This window comes from Diadema antillarum, unplaced genomic scaffold (assembly GCF_040938485.1).
Source record: "Diadema antillarum isolate AM-2024a unplaced genomic scaffold, OU_Dant_1.0 scf00000078, whole genome shotgun sequence".
NCBI lineage: Eukaryota > Metazoa > Echinodermata > Echinoidea > Diadematoida > Diadematidae > Diadema > Diadema antillarum.
In genome coordinates this window covers 569,689-596,402 of record NW_027270967.1, presented here as the reverse complement: position 1 = coordinate 596,402, position 26,714 = coordinate 569,689, and the positions used below count along the sequence as shown (strand labels likewise).

General features: G+C 39.3%; 1 protein-coding gene across 1 annotated transcript; it reads left to right on the top strand.

Annotated features, from left to right (window-relative positions):
• Nucleotides 1-25,086, top strand: LOC139717596 (uncharacterized). Its single transcript, XM_071629106.1, has 15 exons — nucleotides 1-659; nucleotides 6,335-6,521; nucleotides 8,142-8,340; nucleotides 9,992-10,200; nucleotides 10,883-11,040; nucleotides 11,623-12,070; nucleotides 12,288-12,527; nucleotides 13,640-13,856; nucleotides 14,341-14,633; nucleotides 16,740-17,632; nucleotides 18,053-18,239; nucleotides 18,804-18,954; nucleotides 22,499-22,648; nucleotides 23,119-23,225; nucleotides 23,890-25,086. Exons 1-15 carry the CDS (start codon nucleotides 66-68, stop codon nucleotides 24,972-24,974), a joined length of 5,118 nt encoding a protein of 1,705 aa, XP_071485207.1. The 5' UTR covers nucleotides 1-65; the 3' UTR covers nucleotides 24,975-25,086.
• The last annotated feature ends 1,628 nt before the right edge of the window (nucleotides 25,087-26,714 follow it).

Here is a 26,714-nt window from a genome sequence, read left to right as displayed (position 1 = left end):
TATTTGAGACAGGGGCCTCCCAAATCTAATGTAGTGTGGTTCCCAGCGATCCTGGCGCATCAAGCATGGGGAAGTCAAGACCCAAGTTACAGCGCAGTTTCAGCACCATCAAGCGGCAGTTCAGCTGGCGGAAATCCATCCGGCCCTTCATCAGCTCCACCTTCTTGGACTTCCAGGAGGAGAGAGGACATCTCCTCCGCTACGTCTTCCCCCAACTCAACTCTGTCTGCCATGCTCGCGGGACCTACTTTGCCCCCGTCGACCTGCGCTGGGGGATTAATGATGAGCAGGCCCAATCTGGCAACGTAGTGTCGCTCTGTCTGGAGTATGTGAACCACTGCAGCCCGTTCTTTATCTGCCTCATTGGGGAACGATACGGCACGCACAGGCCTGCGGACGCCAAGCTGCTCCCCTCTTCCCTTGACAAACTTCCAAAGAATGTCTCGTGGCTGGATCGAAACTATCTCGTCGCGGCCAGCAAAGGGTACGACTGGATCCTGCAAGAAGCCTATCAGTATTGCAGCGTCACCGAACTTGAGATCATTCAGGCGGCCTTCTTGAATGACAACAAATTCTGTCGTTTCTATGTCCGGGATGTCAGACACATTGAAGATAAATTTCTTGACCTGCCTGAAAGTATCCGTCAAGAAAAGTTGAAGGTGGGTGATTATTAATCCTACAATTGAAGAAAAAAAACAACAACCCAAAAATACTGACATTAACATTGTTTTCATATCAAGCCCATGAGCTTGGATAGTTCTTGATTTTGAAATCAGCAATTCAGGTTTTATATAAAAGGTACATGTAGCTAGCAACAGTGTAATATTACATGTCTCTATAGGGTAACCGAGTGATGATGTCACAGTCTTTTGTTACTGCTTGGATTGTAATTGGCAGAGTGCATTTAAATTCGGGCCAGGTGAGGTTGTTTGGAATCAGTTTCCATGACAACGAGTGGCTATGACATCATACTTTAGTGCTCTGCATACCGAGTTTCTGTGGTGTAGATCTACCAGTCTCACATTTGATTTGAAAACCCCATAGAATTACAATAAGTTAAAGCAGCTCTGTGCTTTGGACGGATGTGTATTTGAGCAGAAAAATTGATTTGATCTAAAGGGATTACCAGATAATGTGACATTGTTTGCTGCATAATCCAGTCATAAGGTTTGTCATTAAATCCAAACAATGACATGGAGTGACTTAAATCTAGCACATGCTCAGCTTCTTCTCGCCTGAGGCCATTGCACTGCACAGCAATCAAAATCTTTAAAATGTTTGTGAATGTTGGTATTGATTTTTTCTATACAGTGCATTCCTTTATGTGACAACAGTGAATGCAGGGTAGAAGGTTGTCAAGATTGTACAATGTAAGGCCTCGTGCACTGTAGACAAGTCTCCTGTACACACACAGTTTAGCAACACTGCAGGTGACTTATCTTTGCCGATTTCCTGGCAGATGCCAACTAGGGTTTTTTTTTGGGTTTAATTTTGGTTCTTGTTTAAACATTGTTTTTGGAGATACATAGTGTACTGGCCTGGGGTAGTGGGCTGGTGCCTCCCCTATGCACACTGACATGTGCATTGCAATAGATGTTTGCACTGCATTTCTGTAAAATCTGTGGAGTAAGCAAAAGGGTACTGGCAAAATTTAGACCTCACGTTATGTTGGCCATACAATTTTAAGACAGAATGTTTTGGATGTGCCTGAAAAGAAATTACATAAGGAAATGTCACCAATTACATTAATTATTAATTAGATGTTTTGAATTGTGATTCTATTTGATGGTAACTGACGTTACGTAACTGACGTTACGTAACTGACGTTACGCTTACATTTGCCATAGGGTTTACACATGGAAAATCATGATTAGGAATAGTTTTGTGATATTTTATAATTCTGACCTTTCAGAGTGATTTGTTTGATATGGAATCATTCGTTGGTTCATCAATTACAAATACCCAAATGAAATGAAACATTAGTCCATTTTCTTTGTGTTTAATGAAAACTTAAAGGGAAACATGTCAGTAACTGACGTTACACATACTTTTGCTATGGGGTTTACAAAGAACTAACTTATTTAACAGGTTATTATACTGCTGCAGTATACCAGTAACAATCCCAGGCATTTACTTAGCAACAAATTAAAACAAAATCTAAAGACACAAATGGGGTGGGGCCCTTACAGGGCAAGCTCCCCCCCCCCCCCCCCATGCCATAGCACAATTGAGCGAAAATCATGTAAATGCACCAGAGGATATTTCTTGACATTAATTGAATGCTTATTCAACAGTTATGATTACACAGAGCCATTTAGATTCACTGCAGTTCCAAGTATTAATATTGACATAACTAAGTTGTTGTTGTTTTTTTTTAAATGAACAGGAAAGTTTCTATCTAGAGTACCCCACCCATAATGCCCTGCAGTACTACACAAAACACAGATTATTTTGTGTGTGAAAAAAACAAAAACATATCTTTCAGGTCATGGGGAAAAAACACATACAAATAAAAATATTCATGTGAAATCCACTGTGATGTCTTTCTTCTTTTCTTTATTTTACTCCTTCTCCCTCAAGGCATTGTTAGGGCCACAAATAACAAAATGATCTCCATTATCTATAATGATTTAAATGAATAGTGTTACATTTTTTAATATTTTTTTTCTGTGAAGAAGAAGCATGCTTTTTTGGTCAAAGGGGCATTTGTTTATTCCTTGCTTGAAGGAATGTAATTGTTTTTCTTTTCCTTTTCACTGGTATATATCAAGGCTTGCAAATACATCCCAGATACCAAGAAATAGGACTTTGCAATGAAAGAATTCTGAGATCTATATAAACGAATCTTCCTGTTCATAATTATCATGTATTACCAAAATGTCCCTGCATGAATGAAATAAAGTAATCAACAAATATGAAAAGTTTTTTATTTTACCCTAGAATCACCTCTCACTTTGAGCAACATTATTGTTAAACGTTGAGCAACATCAGTGTTAGTTTCAAACAGTATTGACAGTACATGCCTTATGTCAGGCCTGCTTATGTACCATTTCAAGATGTGCCATATTAACTAAACCACACATTTAAGTGCAAGCGAAGAAATATATCTCTTCCTGCATTTGCTTTGTGGTAGAAACTTCAGTAAGCTTCCAGAAAAAAAGAAAAATGCTAGCAAAAGTAGTCATTAGTAAAGATTATGAAACTGTTGGTACAGCTGTACGCAAGCTTTTTAATAGAAAAAGGTGGTTACCATGCAACCACATCATTGATTAGGCCTACAAATTTGGTGGCTTTATCATCTTGTAGGACTGTGAATGTACTGTATAGTAATTTGAGTGCATTATATATTGCATGTAGTAAACCTAAACTTCCAGATGATTTAACCTTAAACTTGAGCTTAACCGAAAATCAAAAGCTCAAGCCCCTCCACCAAAAAAAACCCCATAAATGAATAAATAAGATAAAATGAACCACAAAACATGTATCCATGGACATAGTGTACCATGGTGATGACATCATTCCCTATCAAAGGGATTGCTGCTCTTTGTTAATAATCTTTGACTTCCCAGGTGTATTGAATGGCCTAAAGTCAAAAAAATTTGCCTAAGTTATGATTACTGTCATGGTAACTGACGTTACATACTGGTATATGACGTTTCGGTAACTGACGTTACACATTTTGATGTGTTCATTTGACTCTCCAGTATGCCAAGTATCCTTATTTTCTGGTATTGAAAGGAAGGCATATGGGCATACATTAGAAATCCTAAGTTACATCATACAGCTCACTTTCTTTGATGAATAAAGTTAAAAATTCCTTGTTTTTGGTAACTGACGTTACATCCATCATTGTCAAACTAATCAAAAGTTTTTATAAAATTCTTTAAAGCAACCAGCTTTTTTTTTCTATCATGTGGTAAATGACATGTCTGGTAACTGCATACATATAAAGATTGCTGTTTAGAGTACTAGTAAAGTGGATATACAGGTAAATTATGTGACAATACACTCTTTCTCACCATTGAGTTATAGGCATATTTTGGCAGCCATTTTGAAAATCAAAATGGCCGCTTTTATTGAAAAACATAATGATTCTTAAAACTTCAACTCAAGTATTGTCTGAAAATGTATGGTGTTTGAAACAAATATCATTTTGAATTTTCGGCATCTGTGTCCTACGTACCGTGGAATTGCCCTCATGTATATGAATCAAAGAACGACCCAAGTCCATATGATTCAAAGAACGACCCAAGTCCATCACACAAAATGGCCTCTCCACAATTAATGTAAAATTATGTTAATTGTCAAAATAATATATGTTCTAATTTGTAGAAATGTTACCTTCCCATCACAGTTAAATAGAACATTATTGGACAAATAAAAAAGATATGAAGTTTTTTAAAGTTTACTCGAAATGGTCTTCCATGGACTTTGGTCGCTCTTTGTACTTTTATATTCAGATACTCATTTGCTTATTGCCTTACACACTTTTAAATTCCATAATCTTTTTATTTTTTTTGAAAAGTATAATTCTACATCTATCATTCTGTGGATCTATTACTCATGAAAATCCACATACTGATAAGTTTTCTCTTTTATTTTGTACAGCACAATTAATGAAAGAAGTTTTGAGTCAAATAGTCTACAGTTAAACATCAATAGATTAGGATGTTCTGATATGCTGCAAATTGAAATTCAAGACTTCACAGTTATCTCTATAATTTACTAATTGGTGGATAGATTTCAAGACCTTGGATATAATGGTACATGAATGGAAAATATCTTGATATTGTGCAACAAATCATGCAAATCACAGATCTGATTGAAGCAAAGAGAATGAATGTAAGAAAGAATATTGTTTGCTTACAAGGGCACAAAGCGAAACAAATTGCAGACCAGATCAAAGGTTCTGATGACATAGTAATAACTAGTTATCTGGTTAAGAAACCAAGAAAAAAGATGTCAAATATTTACTTTGCATGGCCCATTGTTTGTAAATTATCGTTGCCGCCCATGTCACGTTCAAAGTGCTAAACAAACAGTTGTGGGTTGTATCTGAGGTCAAGTATGCATCCTGGTATTAAAACAGGGAGATACAAGGTACATGTACTTGCAAAGTTTTGCTGATGAGATTCCATGTCTGTGTACTGTAAAATCCTTGCCTTGCTTGCCTTGTGAACAGTATGATGTCACTGAGACTACTTTGCAAAGTATTACACCTTTAAATACAGTTGTAGTCTTATAAATCAAAACCACAATCTTTTGAGTGGTCCAGCAAATTATGTAAAGGCCTCTTTAAATGCATTTTCAAAGAATGCTTCAATGATCATGTCCAACATGATCCTGTCATGCCCAAGAAGGCTACATCATAATTTATTTTCATGTTCTTGGCTTCAAATCCACCCTACTGAAAAACTTTACTCTGTTTTTTTTTTGACAGATCCTCTAGAAATTTGTCCCTCTTGTAGGATCTGTGACACTTTTCATTCGCCAAAGGGAAATTCCATCCATATCCTGACATTACAATGTCTGTCACTTGGTATTAAAACAGAAAAACTGGAGAAGTAAATTAGTAAAGATTTTTGGTGAAAAAAATCAGACACATAAAAAAGAAGCAACCTGTTAAAGTTTAGACAGTAAAACAAATCAGCAACACTGTGTGACATGCGTTAGACAGCTCTCCATTTGTTGTGTACACAGAGGTTAACTCATTTTCATTTTTCTCAAATATTTGGTTGGACACAGAACTTATCCACTGCTCAAGGAGGACATGCAAAGACATGATCCTTATAACATACTAAGAACAGGTCTGAAGGAAAATTTTCTCAGGAGATAAATGAAAACTTGGTGACTTTTTTTTTATATACAAACCAAATGGAGACCTGCTCATCTCTTATGTCACACAGAGTTGCCAATTTGTCTTGATACTTCCTGAACTTTAACAGTTCATAAATTTTCATAGTGTGTCTGATTTTGTGTCCAAATTTTCACTGATATACTTCTCTGATTTTTCTGATTTCTGAATACAATTATGCAACATGACATCAGGATGGACTTTCCCTTTAACTAGTAGTCATGATGTGTAATACTTGATGTGCTGTGGTTTGAACAAAAACATGAGCTCAGAGTAGCTTAAAAATCACAGAACATGCGAATGTGTGCACTTCCGTCTGAGAGGTGCATTGTAGTTCTAACAAAATTGACTGCGCCATTATGATAATAATCATCGAGATTTTGTATTAGGTAATGGGACCATTTTAAAATCTAAAGAGGTTTTTTTTTCTTGTCATCTCAAAATACATCGTTTTCTTATTTGTACCCTTATCTCATACAGATATATCAGGCTGAGAATGCGGAGACAGAAATGCGAGTGACAGCTCTCAAGCACCGCATCATCAACAAGGGCCTGAGGGTCAAGTTCTTTCGCACTCCAGAGGAGCTTGGCCAGTTGGTCCTGGAAGAATGGATGGAAGTGATTAATGACCTTTATCCTCCACTGGATGACATTCTTGGTGATGTTGGTCTGTTTTGCCCCTTTTTTCTCTCCATTTTTGTTGTTGCATCTTCCCTGTAAAAGCTTCTATCATATTTGTGATAACAACCCTTAACACTGGCACTCGTCCGACAGTCCTAGACCAGTAAAAATCACTGTTACAGTTACTCTTCAGGAATTGCCAATTTAATTGGTCCAACTTACCAATAAAAAAAAAAGTTTGGACCAATTGAAAAAATGATCAGTACCAGTAAATTCTTTATTGCAACCGATTTGCCAAATTACCCTAACATATACATTGACGTACACGTAGATAAGCACCAAATTAATCAAAGTGCTACTCAACTTGATGCAAGAATTTCATGAATTTAAAGGGCCAGTATATTTTAGGTTCAGACCAGTAAAATATGGACAACTGGGCATCTACTGGTGGGACAGAGACAGGTTGGAGCAGTAGAACAAATAATGTGTGCAGCCCTGAATTAAAAATGTATTAAGTTCTAACTTTGTGTCTTTGTAGTCAAGACGTAATGAATGTTGAATGTGAATTACTCAATGCCGCTTATAATCGTTTGAGATAGATTTTAGGTTTTTTTTTTTCGTTAATGAGCTTTTGTTGTAACCTGAATCAGATGGCTTTGAAGAGAGCTTTCTGAGGGAAAATCCAAATTGAAACTGAAGTCTTCAGTCATTGCTTTATGAGGGTTGTGATCTATAATAGGGGAACAGCAGAAAAGCAAGGAAAGAAAAGAATGTGTTTAATGGACATCCTGTTTTATAGTGTACAGGAGGTCATGTGCAAGTACTCTGAGGTGTATTCATGACGGGTACATTATTGTATTGGACGTATAATATTTGTGTGTGTTCTTTTGTGTAGGATTGTGCATTGAGTTTGTGTATAGGTTTGTTTTTGTTGTAGTATGTGTATAAAAAGGGAGGAGTTTATGTGTGTGTATTTGATGGGTAAAGCATGGCATGCCCCAGTGTGGAGACAGTATGTCTCTGCAAATATTGTCAGAGAAAAGATCCCTGAATCCTGTGAAGTGCCCTTGCTGCTAGCATTTAATACTGCAAAAACTAATACAGTGCACTCCCGTTTTAACGAACACGGTTATAGCGAAATTCCGGTTACAAAAAGTAAAAATTCATTCCGCAGCATTATCCACTCTATGTATTTTTGTTGTTTATTTGTCCAGTTATAAAGAAATTTTGATATAACAAAAAGAAACTGCAGGTCCCGAGGACTTTGTTTTAACGGGAGTCTACTGTAGGAAACAGCAACAGTAGAATATATCACTCTGCAACGTAACATATTAGTCCCCTCTTTCAGCAACCTCAGATGCATGCCATGTTTTTATGTACCCAGCAAACTGTCCAGATCTCACAGTAAATAACCTGTTAACTACAACATCTAATAGTCATTACTTTCCGATGAATCAAAAGTTGCATGAGATGTACTCATAGATGGCTTGATGCATTCATAAATGATGAATTGATATTCTTTGTAAATTGACCAACAAAGGGAAATCAATTCAAAACAGTAGACAAACAACCCTTAATGAGCATTATTGTGATTAATGATGTTAATTACTCCTGGTAGACAAAAAATGAGCTACAGTAAGCTTTACATTCTATGACTTCCATGCAGATGGAGAGCAGTTCAGGGAGTGGGCTGCTCACGAGGCGTACGCCGAGACACGACGAAGGGTCTTTGTGAAGACGCCAGAGATCGACAAGCTCTTTCAGAAAGTGACGGATCACTGCGAGGCTTGGATTGACCCCGACACACCAACAACGAGTGAGAAGTCCGAGGAGTGGGTGGTCGTCAAGGGCAAGAAGAAAACACAGTACGTCTCTGCCGAGAAGCGTTATCATCCTTCTCCTACTCCTTCTTCTCCTTCTTTTGTTCTTTCTCATCATCATCATCATCATCATCATCCTTTCACACTGCACAAGAGTTATGATTATTATGAATGTACAGTATGTCCCCAAAAAAATTACAACGGGACCCCCCGCAATGATATCTTTACAAATAATTAATCAATCTAAATACAAATTCATGGTATGAAACTATAACTCATTGCCCACATCTTACAGAAAACCCCATTCAATTTGCTTCAGTGGTCAAAGAGAAATTAGGAATTTTGTAGAGGATGTCAGGAATCTCTTTTGTCCAAGTTCTGTCTATTATTCACGCACTAGAGCATTGAATTGCTAAAATTGGAAAAATTAGACTCTTGACATGCTTTACAACAATCTACATTTCTCTGTGACCGCTTAACCAAATTGAATGAAGTTTTCTGCAAAATAGAGCTAAGACGTTATATTTTAAGGCCCCGAAGTAGCACTTAGACAGGTCGATTATTTTGGATGTTATCAATTCGAAAATTTGACATACTGCAGTATGTCCCACAAATATTACAGTCAGATTTTCGCATTGATAACATCCAATATGATTATTTTCTTTTCAATGCTACTTCAGGGTCTTAAAATATAACATCTTAGCTCTATTTTACAGAAATCCCCATTCGATTTGGTTAAGTGGTCACAGAGAAATGGGGATTGTAGTAAAGCATGTCATGAGTCTGATTCTTCCAAGTTTAGCACTTCGATGGTTTTGTGTGTGAACAATAGACAGAACTTGGACAAAAGAGATTCCGGACATCCTCTACAAAATTCCTCATTTCTCTTTGACCACTGAAGCAAATCGAATGGGGTTTTCTGTAAGATGTGGGCAATGAGTTATAGTTTCATGCCCTGAATTTGTAGTTAGATTGATACAATATTTTTAAAGATATCATTGCGTAGGGCCCCGTTGTAATTTTTTTGGGGACATACGGTATATAGTTTTATGTATCCATACACTTTTTAGTTGGTCTGTTTTGCTTCTCTTTATGTTTTTCAGTATTCTTGAGTTTTCAACCACAGATACCTTTTAGTTTTCATTGAGAAATATTGTATTAAGTTTTCTGCAAATACAACAAGCAAATAGGATGTTTGGTAGCAGACAAAGTCTTATAGTTCGTCAGGAAATGAATATCACACCAATTGTTTTAATTTTCATCATCGTTTGATTCGTCTCATCTTGACTACCATAGTTATTAATTTTTCTGGTGTCTTTGATGGTAGCTTCGGGGTAACAAATTAAAAGCAGAGTTTGTCTACTACTTGTGTTGCTCTCATGGATGAAAATTGTCATTTTTTTTTCTTTTTTCCCCTCATTCTCTTCTTCCTTCGTCCTCAATTTTTTTTTTTTTTTTTTTTGGGGGGGGGGGGTCATCTTTGTCACCTTCTTTGACGTGGTCTTTGTATTCTTTGATTTTGTCTTGTTCTTCTCCTTTTCCTCTTTCCGAGTTTTAAATATCATCACCATAATCATCATTGTTTTTGTTATTTTTGTTGATGTGTTCCTCCTTAGACTCCTTTAAATGCTTTTATTGTCATCATCATTGATGGTATCATGATTACCAATATCAAAACCGTTGTTTGTATGTACAGAGCGGCGCCAGCCTACAAGTCCATAGTGACACTTGTTGGTGAACGAGGGTGTGGCAAGACGTCCTTGGTAGCCAACTGGGTCAGGGAGTTCCAGAGTTCACACCCGAATGTCAAGGTGTTGGCTCATTATGTGGGGTCCAGTGCCCTCAGCACGGACATCCGCAGCTTCCTTCGCAGGGTGACCTTCGAACTCCGTGGCCAGTATGGAGGTAGGATATTGGAACTCTGTGTTTACCAAACTGGTATCTATTATTCTGTTTTTAGTTAGTTTGTTTGTTTTTTTGCCTGTGAGACAACAGGAAAATGATTGAGTGTAGAAAACGTTAAATTATGTATTTACATTCTGCCCACCTTTCTGCTGTGATGTCTGATAAATTAACTTTGTGGCATATTTTGTGTTTTTCAGCTTTTTTGAGACCATTTGAAAAATTATTGTAGCCCAAAGCAAGAAGGTGCATCACCTCCCTGCCCAAAGGTACATAGATTATATGGAGTTGTATTTATGACTATAAAATATACAAGTGTATCTCTTATAATTTATTGTTACATGCACCAATTGTATGTAAACAGACAATTTAAATGAAATCAACCATTTCTAAATAGTTTGTAGCATATGTTGATGTCATGCCAATTTATATTAGAAATCAGTATACGTGATCAGTCTACAATTACAAAGTGTAGCCCATTTGTGTACAGTTCACATAGTCTGTTCATTTTTTTTTTTGTAAAAAAGAATCAAACGCCATATTCTGTAGTTGCTAACCAAATATTGTGACTCAGCTGGCTTATTTTTCTGTTATAATGCCTGTGTAGTCACTGACCCTGTTTCAATCAAGTTTTGATGCTCGCAGAGATGAATTTCCTTCTCTCATTGTGTTTGCATCACAACAGGGGATGGTCCGGCCGAAACGGGCGGAGACTCGGAGGAGCTGTCCAACTTCCACCGCATCTGTGAGGCCTTTGTGGCCGCCATCGCCATGGGACCCTGCATCCTGGTCCTGGATGCTATTGATGAGCTGGGAAATACAATGGGCATGGGTGTCCACCAGGTGAGGATTTGGGTTACCTCAGTGAGACTGACCTCCCTACTTTACATTGTTGAACTTACCCTTGTGAATATGGTGCGTTGAAAATGCATGTGTGGAGTCTAAGCTTGTTTCTGTGTCATGATGAATGTGCCAACCATTTTTTTTCTCTTTCTTGTCAGATGAAAAGAAAGAGAAACCATTCATTCATCCATAAATGGTCTTTATTTGTGTTTCATTAAACTTCTAATATAATATGCATTTGTTGAAATTGATGTATGGATGTTGTGTGTTGGGGTTTAAGTGATCATTTCTATGGCAAATATTGGTGAAGGTTAGTTACTTCAACATTCTAGGACACCCATATAAAGTATAGTGTGATCCGAACTCACTTCTTTTCCAGATAGCATTGTCCTGCTTAGGGTTAAGATTATGGCCTTTTGCCACCTACATAAGTTTATGTATAGATCTCTGTCTTTTGATAAGACATCTTTTCACATATAATAGACTTCATCTGTAGAGATGCATGAGATTTTAAAAGTGTGTAGTCTACCATGGAGAATGCATCCATTGATTTGCGCACGTTCCACATCCCTTCCCCGACAGGTGAAAGAGCTGAAATGGCTACCCGCAGTCCTCCCGCCACACTGCAAGATCGTCATCACCACCATCCGCTCCGACCTGACCTACAAGTCGCTGTCTTGTCGGCAGGACAGCGAGGCCCTCACCGTGCCGCTCTTCACTGGCACAGAGGACAAGGCTGCTGTCATCAAGCACCACCTGGCCATGCACTGCAAGTGTCTGGACGCTGGCCACCTCAAGACCATTGTCAACTGCAAGATGAGCTCACGGCCCCTCTTCCTCACCATCCTGGCCAGCGAGCTGCGGGTCTGCGGCACCTTCGACAACTTGTCGGCCCTCCTGGACCGGTACGTCAGTGCGCCCTCCTTCCGCGACCTCTGGAAATGCATCATCTCGAGGTGGACCCAGGAGTACGGATGGAGCACTGAAGGGAGACTGTCAGCCTCAATGTCCGCCTCCATGCGCACTGATGGTAAGTTTACATCTTCTTAATTCCATACTTTTGCTGCTTTTGTCTCATTAAAAGTGTTTCTTTTCCTGATACTCTACATAAGTCTGATTTTGTCACATGACATAAAACAAAACTTCCATGTCATGTTGCTTTTCATTTTACAGTTGTAAATTCAAGTAACAGTTGTCTTCCATTTCATCCTTTCATCCATCTTCCCTCATCCCAACCCAACTCCCAGCCTTCTCAGGATGGGTAGCAGAGACCCTGAGGCTCTTGGTCTGCTCCAGGCACGGACTCAGTGAAGTAGACATCCTGGCGCTTCTGGAAGAGATGGGATACCGGGGCCAGTCCAAAGTCACCAGCTTTGACTTTGCCCTCTTCCGCTCAGCCGCCTCCGAAGCACTGGTGGAGCGGCCTGGGGGACTGTTTGGATTCTTTCACCAGGATATGAGGGATGCTGTGCTTAACTCCCTCCTCGGTATGACAATAATGATGATAATTAAGATGATGATGGTAGTGATGATAACAACAATAATGATATATGTCTACTACTCATACTAGTGGTCAACAGTACAGTGGACTCCCGCTATAACAAATTCCTTGATACCGACAGTTTTATTTCGTTATATCGATATTTCGTTATAACCGAACATATTAACAATAAAAGTACATAGAGTGGATAATGTTGTGGCCTGAATTTTTACCTCGTTGTAACCGCAATTTCGCTATAACCGTTTTTGTTATAACGGGAGTGCACTGTATTGTCTTTATCAAAATCATTAGTACTCTTTTTGTAATATTAGCTGTTTTATATTGACAAAGGTGTAGCGAGCTCATTGATTATACATGTAGATAGAGAACCTGCATGCAGGCAATTAACACCTCAACTGTGCGAAGTGATATGAAAACGACTATCGCACACATTTAATGATTGTTGAATTCATACTGTATGGGGCCTCTATTGTGAAGCTGCTGTCATTGCCTCAACTACCACCAAAAATATTTGAGTTTGAGTTTGAGTTTATTTATAACAACAACAACAACAACATAATTATGTACAAGAAAGTTTGAATACATGTTTACATCAACATCAATACATAGCACACATTGCTGTCTAAACAATATAAAAACATATCAAATTTATAATGGATAAATGATTAAGTAATCTAAAACTATTTATCAAAAAAGAGCTTCATTAAACATACAATTTATGGTAATAATGTGCACAATGAGGTTGCTAAAAGAACCAAGAGGTAGCACAGGTGCTAGTAGGTGTTGGTCTTATAACACATGTTACATAGTGAACAAATAAAATATGCATAAAAATGCTGTTATAACGTTATTGACTTGTAGTACCATTGTCTATACAGATTTAATGTGTTTTGCTAAATTACTTTGGAAAGTTTTCCTGGTATTAATTCTCCTTAAATTTTTTGGCAAAGCGTTCCACAATTTAGCTCCTATATAAGAAAGTGAGAGTTGACCATACATAGTTTTACATTTTTGTAGATAAAGCATTTTGCCCCATTGGGAACCCTGAACCTGTAATGAAACGTGATAACCACGATTCCCCCCTTGATCCATCCCCAGGAGTCATCCCCGGCCTGAATGTGGATCAGACATCATCCACCACCACCGGCAGCTTCCTCCCCCAGATACTCAACGGCCAGATGCAGCAGTGCCACGAGCACCTGGCCGAGTACTTCCTCCACCAGCCCGCCTCCCGTCGCCGGGTGGAGGAGCTGCCCTACCACCTGGACCGGTGTGGCGACATCCACGGTCTCAACAAGGTCATCACCAACCCAGAGTAGGTTGAACCCTGACTGAGAAAGGTGGCATCTTCTGTCAGTCCGTCTGATGGTGTCACCAATCTGAGACTCTGTAATACCAGAGCATTTAAGATGTGGTGGTTCATGGGGTCATTGTGGAAATTCCGTAGCAACTTTGACAATCACCTGTGTAGCAAACACATACATAGAGTATCCAAATGGAACATAAACTTTGTGAGGTACTCAAGCATCCATGTACCATATTTGACAGAAATTGTACATCATATGCTTATCAAGATACAGTGAAGAATGTAAAGTTTACATGGTAACATTTACCTTTGACCTCTGATCTTTTACATCATCACCTCAGTATCCAATCAGTTTGATATAGTCTTGAGTTTCCTTAAGGCTGTGAATGTAGGATGATGATGAAAACTTGTCAGATTTCTTTCTTCAGTATTCCTTCAGCACTTAAGGCACGTATGAAAAATTGTTCTATTTTCTTCTCCCACATCCGTTCAGCACCTTCCTGACGATGCAGGCGGACACCTCCCAGAACATCGCCCTCAAGCTGGACCTCCTCCACTACTGCAACCGTCTCACCAAGGAGAACTTCAATGTCACCGAATCGCTGACCAAGATGGTGGTGAGCACCGTTGGGCGCGAGGACAACCCCACCAAGGTCAAGAGCGGCTCACGGGTGTCCTTCGCAGACGACGTCGGGGAGATGGTTATGAGGAGCAACACACGGATGGACTGGGATCTTCCGGGATTCAAGAGAACCATCAAGAATACCAGTGTCGGTGCAAGAAGTGGTGCGTATTATTATCTCAGTCATTTTGTAAAATATGTACAAAATACTCCAGCGTTTTGTGAGAGGTGTACTCTTAGCTTCCAAGTCTCCCTATAAAGGGAAATGTTTATATTCTATCTTTTTATGCCTTCGCCACGAAGTGGTGCCGGAGGCATTATGTTTTCTGGTTGTCCTTCCGTCTGTCCGTCTTTCCGTCCGTCCTTCCGTCCGTCCGTAATGAATTTTGTGGACGGCGTAACTAGAAAACCTTTTGAGGTATCCTACTGAAACTTGGCATGTATGTGTATTAGGGGGGGAAGTTGTGCCTATCAACTTTTAGGTGCACATGCTCAAGGTCAAAGGTCAAAAGGTCAAGGTCAAATACCTAAAATTTCACTATTTCCACTATTTCCACCATATTTATGCAATACCTGAATATATTTTCTTGAAACTTAGTGTATACATGTATTACCCAATTAAGATTCTCTGGTGAAAGTTTGGGGTCATGAGGTCAAAGGTCAGAAGGTCAAGTAAAAATATTAAAACTTCACCTTTTTCTCTGTACCTTGGAAATTGTTCAAGATAACTTCATGGAACATGTATATATATACATGTACTGACTGGCAGTGATTATCTAGAGAATTTAGGGTTCATGGGGTCAAAGGTCAAGGGCAACACTTCAAAATTTTACTTTTCCCCTCATATTTATGCAATGCCAGCAGGATTTTTTTTTTCACACTTGGTGTATGCATTTATAACCTAATAGAGATTCTCTCGAAACTTTCTTTTTTTTCCCTTTTTTTTTTGCCTCAAAGGTCAAAAGGTCAAAGATCAAGGGAAAGTGCTGAACTAACTTTTTCTTCCATATCTCGGAAGTGGCTCAAGTTATCTTTAAACTTGTTGCATATTTATGCATGTTCTGCCTGATAGTGATTATCCTATGAATTTTAGGGTCAAAGGCCAGATGAAAATGGTAACAATGTACTTTTCAATACAGAAATTGCACTTTTTCTCCATACTTTGAAAATTACTCAATGCATAAACTTATCAATGGGTCAAAGTCAAGTTAAGATTCTGAAATCCCCAAATACATGCTCTCCTCTTCATCCAATTAAACCTAGGTCAAGGAAAGTGAACATTCAACACATTTGTGACAAACTTGTCATTTTAATATTTTGCCAGTTTTGTGAAAATGTAATCACACATTGACCACATGTACTAGAGACCTTTTAGGAGAATCATGTATTTTGGTGGAGGCATACCAGTCGCCTTAGCGACATTTCTAGTTTGATGTTGCCTCCCTATTCATCTTTATTGTTCACAGATTGCCCCCCCCCCCTTATGATCCTGTGTATCATCATTGGCCTACCTCTGCCATCTGTTTGTTCTTCTCCTCGCTTTAATCACCCTTTGCTTTAACTATTTGGCTCCCTGCCTTAGACTTCTAATCTACCCCTTTTGTTCTCATTATTCTGTGTCCCTAACCTTCGTCAGACTGTGCATGTTGTGTGTAGTCCACATATGTGATTACTTTCCCCAAATGTTTGTCATTTGCCTGTGATAAAAATTCAGCTAGGATCAAAAGCTCAGGCCCCTTTTGACTCAATTTTACTCCATTGTCTCACCACTATTGAATTCGCAGTTTTCCGCAGCCTTCTTTTTATGAGTGACATTTCTCTCCACATCCATAATCTCAACAGTTTGGGAAAGAGTTTCCCCCTTTTTATGCATGTAACATATTAGTATGTAATCTGTCTAGGATCTCAACATTGACAGCTAAGAAAAATTGGTATCAATTTGAGGGACAACATTTAAATGTGCTTTTTGAAAAGGTAGAAGCATGAGTATTCTATACAGTGCCTGTGCATAGTAAGTGATTTCATTGTATTGCCTGGCAAAGATAATTCATATTGCAACTCTTCTTTATTTAGTTCATTGTAGAATTTGGTAAATGTTATCATATCCTCCACCTGTTAACAGCCATGATTATGTTTCTCTCTGACTGATGCCCCCTGGGAATCCAAAATCTTACAACAACTTTCACTATCTATCTTTTCTGCATTTCTCTTAATTATTGTATTTTTTTACGATTATTACTTTTTTTTTGTGGGTTGGGGGGAATCTGCAGATAACTTTACAAGTGCATCCTCTCGCCCTATGATTGACCTCACTGATGGAAGACCAGGCAAAGCTGACAGCAGCAACCTGGATTTCAGAGATCGGAGGAGTAACTTCAGTAACAGCTATGATGACTTTGAGAGCTTTGGGAGCAGGCACACCATCAATAAATCCACCATGGAGAGTGAAGATGGAGATCGCTTGCCCAGAGAGGACCTCACAATGAGCCGCGCAACGAGGACAGACGCCGACGTCGACATTGATGGCGATGACGGTGAGGCAGGGTTGAGCTCAAGGACTGAGAGCACCCTGCCCCCACCACCACCACCTCCACTGCCGCCCCTCTCTCCAGGGGCTATAAGTGGTAGAGACAGCAGCCGCAGCAACACGATCTTTAGCGAGATGGCATCAGAGAGCCGCCCTCAGAGTCAAGTGGAGAGCAACATCTCCAGGCAAGATGTGGAGGAGGTGTCATCGGGGGTGCAGAGCCTCTCCCTCAGCAAGAGCAGCTTGGTGGGAAGCGGTATTAAGGCAGCACTCAGCGATGCGGAGGTCGCGAAAGCAAGTGAGAAGATCAAGAGGAGTCTGGTGAGCTTTGCTGACGAAGAGCAAGACATGCTGGATGACCTCGTCAACAGCCTTGGGGATGCATTCGAGAGCAAGAGTGGCAGAGAAAGCAAGAGCAGCAAAGGTAGTGGGGAGCTGCAGGGACTGAGAGAAGAAGAAAATGATGAAACAGGGGAGGAGGAGGTCAGTGAGGAAGATGAAGAAGACTTTGACGAACAGAAGATCCGATGCAAGGGAGCTCTTCTGGCGATGCACGTGGGGAAATTCCTGGCAGAGAAGTCGAACTTTACACAAGCCGACGAGATGCTGATGTTGGCGTACGACAGGATCATAGAGGTATTGGCACTGTCACACTCCACTTACATTATTTATATATTGTATCATGTCCAGTGTACTTTTAACCAATGTGCAGCTCTTTATATACCTGTGTAAATGGTTGGATGGACAGCAGTAAGATTAAAAACAGAATGCTTCATGTGACTCCAAGTGTAAATGAGCTCAGACTTACAGATTTTATAAATGGATCACCTACTGTGAGGGTAGGTGGCATGTTGTCCAAGTAATCGCAGTAATGTGACAGACCAGAGTGGAAATGAACTTTGTATTCAATACATTTGATTATCAGATATGGGGATCTACTTCCATCAAAAAGACTTTATTTCACACAAGTAAAAAACAGTGTTTTCCCTTGAAAAAAAAAGAAGAAAGATAGCATTTAACCCTCTCACATCATCTCACCCTCTGTTGCCATGGCAGAGTTTCCCCTTGACACACAAGGAGCAGCTCCTTCTGGTCGAGGTGCAGGAGAGCATCGGAGAGCGCCACCTCTTCGAGCTCCGCAAGGACGAGGCCCAGCGATTCTTCAACAAGGCGCTCAACACGCTGGCACATATCATCGAGGAGGAATCTTACGATGACATCAAGCCACTGTTGGAGAGCAAAGGTACGTCTTCCAGACTCATATGTACTTAAAACTGATGCCTTGTTGATTTTGCCATCTGTAAGCAATTCGTTTCTCTTGTATCTGAGCTGATGTACATACATGTACATTTATCTTTCATGTGACAGGGAAATCTAGGTCTGTTTCCCTGAAAATGAGCCTTTTTGTATAAAGCTCATTCTATACTTTGATTTGCAGATGTACAGTGACTTCTATGTTCGCTTTTTTGCTCTTAAAAGATTAAAAACCCCTCCTAAAAAAAAAAAAAAAAAATTATGTAGCAGTTTATATTTTACCATAAAGTGAAAAACAAGGTTAGATAAACCAAAGTGATCTTTCCTAAGTGTTTCTAAAAGCTAGTAACATGGGACAGTGTTTGGAATAACACTATATTTGTCATCTGTGGCTATCTGGTAGCTTGAGGGTTTAATTACATCCAAAGCATAATATTTGTGTGGGTTGATGCGGTGCAAAGTTAACGATGGCAAGGTGATAATTTCTCAGCAAAATCCGATACCACTGATGTATCTCTCATTCATCAGTGCCTTCTTCTCTCCCGCTGCCCAGGACGACTTCTCAATCGGCTGGGTAACATGGCAGTTCACGACTTTCAAGTGGGAGCAGCTGAGGAGGCCCTGGTTGAAGCAAGCGAGTGCATGAAGAGAGCTGGCAGTGTAGCTGGCATTGCCACGGCCCAATTCCACCTGGGTTTTCTCAAGTAAGGTTTCTTTTCTTAGTAACAGTTTGCCTGTCGTCCGTACAAACTTCAGTACTGGCTTGTGCATGTGTGCTTGTCATACCAGGATGTTTTGTTTTGTTTCTGTCTTTTATTTTTTAAGTGAATCTCCATTGTATGTTCAAGCTGGTTTGAATGAAGAGTGAAATGCGAATCATTGAAAATTGAAACTTTTGTCATAAACTAACAAAGTGATGAAGTTATTGAATTTTAGGTTTTATTTGTTCTTTTGAAGCGGGATGTGGTTACAGTCACAAATGCAAATGGAGAGATTTTTATGCCTCTCTAATGTCCTTTCTTACACTCAAGCCTTCATTATTTGTCTAATCCAAATGAGAAAAAAAAAAATATTTTAATTCATCTGGAAAATTGTTAGAAGTAAATCTATATTATTTTGTTATGTGTGGGGGAGAGTTACATTTACTAAAAAAAAAAAATTTTTAACGTGATTTGTCAATGTATTTGCAAACCAGTGAACAACTTGTAAGGCATTGACGTCGTCAACTAATGTGATCATAGCGGCACTGGAAAACATGTGAACCTTACAATTCCATGACTGTATTATTTTGTTGACTGATTTAACATCAAATTACTTAACCTGGGTGTCTAAAGGCCCCGATAATTTGAGTCTTTCTATTATAAAAGGATAGTGTATGATGCTGTGACAAAGTGAAGAGAAAAACATGTTTTGAGTTCTTCTTGTAGTGCCAGGTTTAGTACATAAAATATATGCTTAAAAGATATTCAGCTGATTGTGAAGCATCAACATTATCAATGGTTTCGATGTCAACTATCAGTTTTTTTTTTTGCCGTATGGAGGCTTTTGCACAGTAGGTTCTGCAGGCTTCTTTAATGAGTTCAAGATTTACTGAATGAACAATGGAATTCTGAATGCTATGATAAATGTATGGTTTATAAAAATATGTGATTTTATATCATATTTTGGAGAAAAGTGCTGGTATTTAGGAGCATGACTGAACTAGATGTAATCAGAAATCCTACTTCATTGATTGATTGATGCACACCTGTAAGTAAATGCATGCTAGAGTTGCAAGTCTGTAGCCACTGAAGTGAACTGAACTCAGTTGCTTTGAACAAAGCGAAGACAATAGTGATTGCATTGACCTTGGGTTGTATTGTGTGTTCCTACACACTCTATATTTGGTTGTCAATGAGGTACAGATTTGCTGCAGTGAATACACCATCATCCTTGTTGTTGTGAGGACAGTAGATGTGTGGGGGAGAGACACACATTGTCTGGTATTGATTCCTCTGAAGGACTAGGAATCCTTACAACACGACCCCCTTTAAAGGGATGGTACAGTTTCTGTTGAGACAGGGCTACATGTTTCCGGCATTTTTTGATGATGGTTTCTTTTGAGATAATGAGAAACCTCTAATGAAATATGAAAGAGCATATATATGAGGAATTCAAAGTGTATTTGATGAAAATTGGTTAATGGCTGGGATATCCAAAACAAAGCAATCATGATAAAAGGTGGGACCCACCTTTTATTAGGATTCCTTTGTTTTACTCTGTTTTTGGATATCTCAGCCATTTCAAAACCCATTTTCATCAAATAAAATTTGAATTCCTCCTAGAATTTTATGCTCTTTTTGCATTTTATGTAGTGGTTTCTATCAAAGTGCCTCTCAAAAAGTTCAAAGCAGAATCCTCATCTCAACCGATACTATACCATAGAGACGGCAAAGTTGACAAAACTAGGCTTCTTATTACCTCTGCCAAGGGAGAAGGTTATGTTTTTGTTACTGTTGGTTTGTGTGTTTGTGTGTTCGTTAGTTAGTTTGTCCGTGTGCAAAATAACTAACAAAATAGTTAACGGACTGGGATGAATCTTGCAGGAAAGGTTGAGAATGACACAAGTAACAAACGATTAACTTTTGGTAGTGATCCAAGAATTTTGGGGGAATTTATGAAGGATTTTTGGTAATTTGGCAGGTAAGGTCAATGAACTTGGGAGCTCAGGCTTCGCGTATTTTAGGTTTGCATGTGCGCACTAAAGTGCGTGCTCTAGTTTCTGCTAGGGCGAGGCGTGCCGTGCAGCTGAGGGTTTATGACGTAACAAAGGCTTCTATATTGGGAGATCGGGCGGTTTTCAGCACACAATGCTATATAAGTACATATGGGTGGAAATCACTGATCTCTGTGGAAGAACAAGATCAGTGGTGGAAATGAGCTGCAGCTTGGCGGAGGTCTGCGCTCTCAGAGTGCTTCTCTAGTTTGATGATGATTTCTTTTGAGATAATGAGAAACCTCTAATGAAATATGGAAGAGCATAACATTCTAAGAGGAATTTAAAGTGTATTTGATGAAAATTGGTTAATGGCTGGGATATCCAAAACAAAGCAATCATGATAAAAGGTGGGACCCACCTTTTATTATAATTTCTTTGTTTTACTTTGTTTTTTGGATATCTCAGCCATTTCAAAACCCATTTTCATCAAATAAGATTTGAATTCCTCCTAGAAGTTTATGCTCTTTTTGCATTTTATGTAGTGGTTCCTATTTAAGTACCTCTCAAAAGGTTCAAAGCTGAATCCTCATCTCAACCACTACTATACCATCCCTTTAAGCCTTAGAGACTGCAAAGTTGACAAAACTAGGCTTCTTAAGTTACTTTCATGTTACAATGTAGATTTTCATCATCAGGCCCTGTCATTGATAAAGTCGCTTTTTCCATTTCCAGTAGGAGCAGTTTATATCCAAAGATTTATTTATCAATTTTTTTGTTGGTTCAAGTTTGAGTTTAATCATTCAGTGTCATGTTGAGATAAGTCATCCATTAAGAATTGATCTTTTGCTCCAGTAGTGATTCATATCACATTTGCAGCTGAGCAAGTGATCATTCCTGTACTGCTCCTAGGGTAGAGAACAATGATCCTCTGTCAAATCTGGGAGTCAAGTTCACAAATTGTTCAAACATAAGAGTTTCCCGAAGTCATGCTCATATGCTATTGCCTTTTAGTTGTACTGCAGCGATGTAGAGAGCTTCACTGTAGATAATTTGTATGCATGATGGAAATGGTCACTGTAAAGCAAGATATTTTAGCAGTATGAAATTTTTACAAATTGGAGCTGATGGCCTTTTTTCCAACACAAAGTTTTTTGTGAAAATTTGTTACCTGCATTCAGTGCAATAGTGTAGACAAGAACTTTCACACACATTTTAATCTTGCGTGTCTTGGCTCTCGCAAAATTCTTGAATTTAAAATGCACACAAACTTTCATCTTTTTAACAGTACTTCTCATCCCTGAAAGACAGATGTCCCTTGATGGATGGATGGATGGATAGATGATTGATGATTGAAAGGATGGATGGATAGATAGATAATGAAAGGATTAATGGATGGATGAATGATAGAATGGATGCATGCATGAATAGTTGATTGATGAATAGTGGATGGATGGATGAATAGTAGATAGAAGGATGGATGAATAGTGAATGGGTAATGAATGGATGGTGATTGGATGGATGCTAACGGTAAATTGTCTTGTCTCCCACAGAATGAGAATGAAACAGTACGGCCCTGCTCAAGCCAGTCTGCAGGAAGCTCTCCAGGTCCGAGAGCGATGGTACGGGTCTGCTCACCCGTCAGTGGCAGAAGTTCTCAATGAGCTTGCAGGGTTGTACTGCAGACATGATAACGAGGAAAGGTGTGTATTCAAACCAAGAATCTGTCACTGAAATGACACCCATTTTCTACTTCCAAGCAGAAAGCTGTTGGTGTAGGAGGTTTTCAGTACAGCACTTGGACCCTTCTTGTTTTCAAATGACCATATTTTGTGCTACCATGGTGTAAATGCTGCTTGCTGAAAGCAAAGGTAGCTATTAAATGATGTGCCTATATTCCTTTAATATCAGTGTTTGCATTTTGTTTTGTTTTTAAGACCTATGAACATGAGATGGTTTGTATCCTGAATGTAGAATTATGGATAACTGACATGATGAATGTTGGACAATGTAAATGATATATATTACTGTGCAACAAAGAAGATTAGCAGTACTTACATCTGAGAAGATTACTTGCAGACCGACATATTGCAATTGCTGTCATGTGAGTGTTTGGCAAGCGGAAATAAAACTACTGCATTAAGAGTTCAACACCTTATGTCTACCAATGCAGCTATGACAGACTGAGAGCAGAGTCATATTACAGGAGGGCACTAAAGATCAGAGAGGACGCCTTCGGTGATGACCACTTGCTGGTTGCCACGACACTGTATCATCTGGGTAGGCAGGAATAATGACAGCTATTCCTCTTACTCTAAGGAAATCTCCACAAATGTTCATATTTTAAAAGCTTGCTTTATGGTGCTGGCACACATTATCAAAAATTGAAAATTTGTTGTTTGCTGAGACATTAGAACGAGTGTCTACACATCATTTTTCATATGAATGTTTTGCGCTTTCCATCATAGCTGATTTGATAGATTAGTTCTTTTAAAGATGCAGAATGGTATGAACTTTCTCACCAATTAACTTGCAACAACCGAAGATTGTAACTGACATGTACTGCTTTTTGGTTAAAGTTAAGAACAATCTTGTAAACTACATATTCTCTAATCAGCAATGTGTACAATTCCAAATTGAGAGTTATAGCACCCTTGCCCAAATAATGGTTGTTGCTGTTTTAAGCATAACTCCTAAGATTATATATGACTTGTTAGTGACATGCCTCCACACCCAGAATGCAAGACATCTCAGATTTTCTGCAGAGATCAGATTAATTTACAGTAGTTCTTGAAGACATGCCATGTATGTAGTTGGAATACTGGATATTTTTTTGAATAGCAAAATGTCATTTTTTTGTGGCACTGAACAATATGCACAATGAAACTCCTTGATAATTTCAGGTGATTTGACAATGTTTTACTTGCTCTCTTAATTGATGAAGGCAAACTTCTGAGAGAGGATGGCAGTTTCCAGTCCAAGAAGGAGGCTCTGGCTGTGATGAGCCGAGCCCTTGACATTCGCACCACCAAGTTTGGTGCTCACCACAAGCTGACCTACTGCATACGGAATGCTGTGAAGAGTTTGCGAAAAGAACTCAACAGGGGTGACTATGATCGCGCCCCGGTCAAGCCTCCAGACAAGCGCTCCAAGCAGAATCCTCGCAGTAGCCTCAGCTTCCGAGAGCAGGATCTCCTGAAAGTCGGACAGAGGAGTCCCAGCCGCTCCCCGAGTCGTTCGCCGAGCCGAGGGGGCTCTGGACATGGTGGCCGCAAGAGCCCACGGGCCTGGCAGAGTGAGGATCGGAGTCAGTCCCCCCGACGGGGCAGCGGCCATCAGGGTGGTCCTCGCAGTAGCTTTCAGTATGGCAGAAGTGGACACTCGGACCGGAATGCTGTAGTAAGAGACAGAGCACAGAGCTTTCCAGCCATCAAGTTCTCAGGAGAGCAGGAGTTAGTTCCAGGAAATCATGGCAGGCAGAACAAGGTACCAGCAAACTCCAGCTCAGCCTCCTCCACATCCTCCACCTCCTCCTCCTCTGGCAAGGGTCCCACCCTCCGTGCGAAGTATCTCCACGACGGTCGCAGCGAGGGAAAAGATGACAGCGTCTCATTTGCGGAGGGCCACACAGTGCTGGGGAGCAGCGAAATGAACGATGATGCAACGTCAGAGGGAGAGAAGATAGGGGAGAGGAATTGTGGCCAAGAAGCAGCGAGCAGCAGGCGCTCATACTCAGCAGTTAGCGGGTCAAAGACTGCTATCAGTGATGTATCGGTTGCCTCGCACAGCGGCAGTGAGCCCTCCCCATTTGAAGGTAACGTTAATGGTCCTAAGAGCAAGATCACTGACCTCCTTAGAGACGAACCTGCTCCCAGGCCAAAGAGCGTAGACATGAGCATCAACAGTGCTGCCTGGTATCACGGCAAAGGGCGCTACCCCAAAGATCAGCGAGATATCTACCCTCCTCGCAGGCATCAGCAGAGACCGAACAGACATCAGCTGCCTGAAACGAATACAAACGGAAAGTAGGAGATTAACTTTGTAGGAGACATCTGGTGTATGTCATGCCATATTTGATCATTATGACTACCCAAATATTGAGGTGCGATGGGCTCTTTCTACCGATGAAATCTGTAGAATTGAACACATCACAATATATTTATCGCGCTTTCCCTTTTTCCTGTTGTGCATAGGCATGACTTTCCAATGCTCACTGCATCGTAATTTGTGGTTTGGAAGCTGTCTGTGACAATTTCAATGAGCAGTTTTGTAGAGTACAGTGTGATATTGGCAATTTGCTACATTTACTCAACCAGAGCTACAAAGCATTTCAATTTGTCTTGTGAAATGAGGGACACATTCAGCTGATATAAGCCTGGAAATATAGATGTCTTCTGAAAACCTGCTATGCAACAATTTTACAGTGGTGGTGCTTATTAATCTGTGAACAACTTCAATTGTCAAGTAAAATGAAACGGAACATCATTTTTGCCAATTAATTCTCACGTGCATGTAAGTTTTTTTTTTTTTTTTTGAATTGACAGAAAAGAAAATTGTTTTTGGAATCTCTTCAAAACTACCCAATTGACCAAGTTGTACAATAGATAAGACTGTTCATGCCAGAATGATTAATTAAGTGTGGTATCAGGTTGTTATTAGATTGTGGACAACTATGATTAGTGTTTCGTTGATAAAGGAGCTTAGTCCAATCAGTGGGGATGACATACAAGCTGTTCTGCAGGCCAATTGCAGTTGTAGATATAAAATGCAGCTTTGTGTGAAAAATTGATAAAGAAAAAAAAAAGCTTTAGATACTTTTTAAACTGTCAGATAAACACTGTACAAATTCAAGAAATAGAACAATTACCTAACTCTCGGAATACATACAGATTTCAGTTATGAAATGCTGCTTCAAGTTTTTAGCATGTCTGAGAAGCGGTGCCGGCAAACTGTGCCTACAAACTGTGCCTGAAAGGTTGTTCAATTTTTACAGAAGATTATATCAAGAAAAGATAAAAACAACACAAAACAGTGTCATGCAGCTGAAATTCATATAGATTTTATATAGAAGAGAGCCTATGGCTATTTTGAAATATTCAAAGATATCAAGGGAATTCTTTCTAACTCTTGGCATGTATATGTGATCCTCACATTTACTATGTCGCCAATGACACTCTCAGGATTATATTGTCACTCACTCTTGCTCTTAGAAAGAACTCTAAAATTTGCCAGGTGGTGGGGCTTGAAAAATCAAGCGCTTTTCTGTCCCGTTGAATGTTCTTGTCTGTTGTGGGTAACAGTCTTTCCGAGTGCAGTGTGTGCATTGCTGCAAATAAGATGTACATAACAGAATTTTTTATGCAAATTTTGTCTTGCAATGTGATATATTTCATAGCAGAATCTAACTCTCAAGTGTAGGCATGCAGAACAAATATACAGCATGAAGAGGCTCTTATGATAAGAGCCAGACATTTTTTTTTTCTGCTTTGTTTTGTCTGTCTGATTTTGTATATTTGTTTTATGTAATTCTTTTCTTGAAGTTTGCTGTGAAAATTTCATGTTATGATATTTGTTTTAACTTTTGCGTGATTTTTTTACAGTGTTTGTATGCTTGCAGCGTACCTTTATAAAAAAAAAAGAGGCTCTTACCAAATTGATTCATTTGTATATATGTATGTGTGCATATATCCATGATTCTTACCTATGCTGAAAACACAATCATTTTCTTGTGAATGCTAATATGTACTAACTTCATGGTGCCATTTTTAT

Coding starts and splice junctions, on each gene's coding strand:
- LOC139717596 (XM_071629106.1), top strand. CDS start 66: ATGGGGAAGTCAAGACCCAAGTTACAGCGCAGTTTCAGCACCATCAAG. Junction 12,528..13,639: donor TGTGCTTAACTCCCTCCTCG/GTATGACAATAA, acceptor ATCCATCCCCAG/GAGTCATCCCCGGCCTGAAT. Junction 13,857..14,340: donor AAGGTCATCACCAACCCAGA/GTAGGTTGAACC, acceptor ACATCCGTTCAG/CACCTTCCTGACGATGCAGG.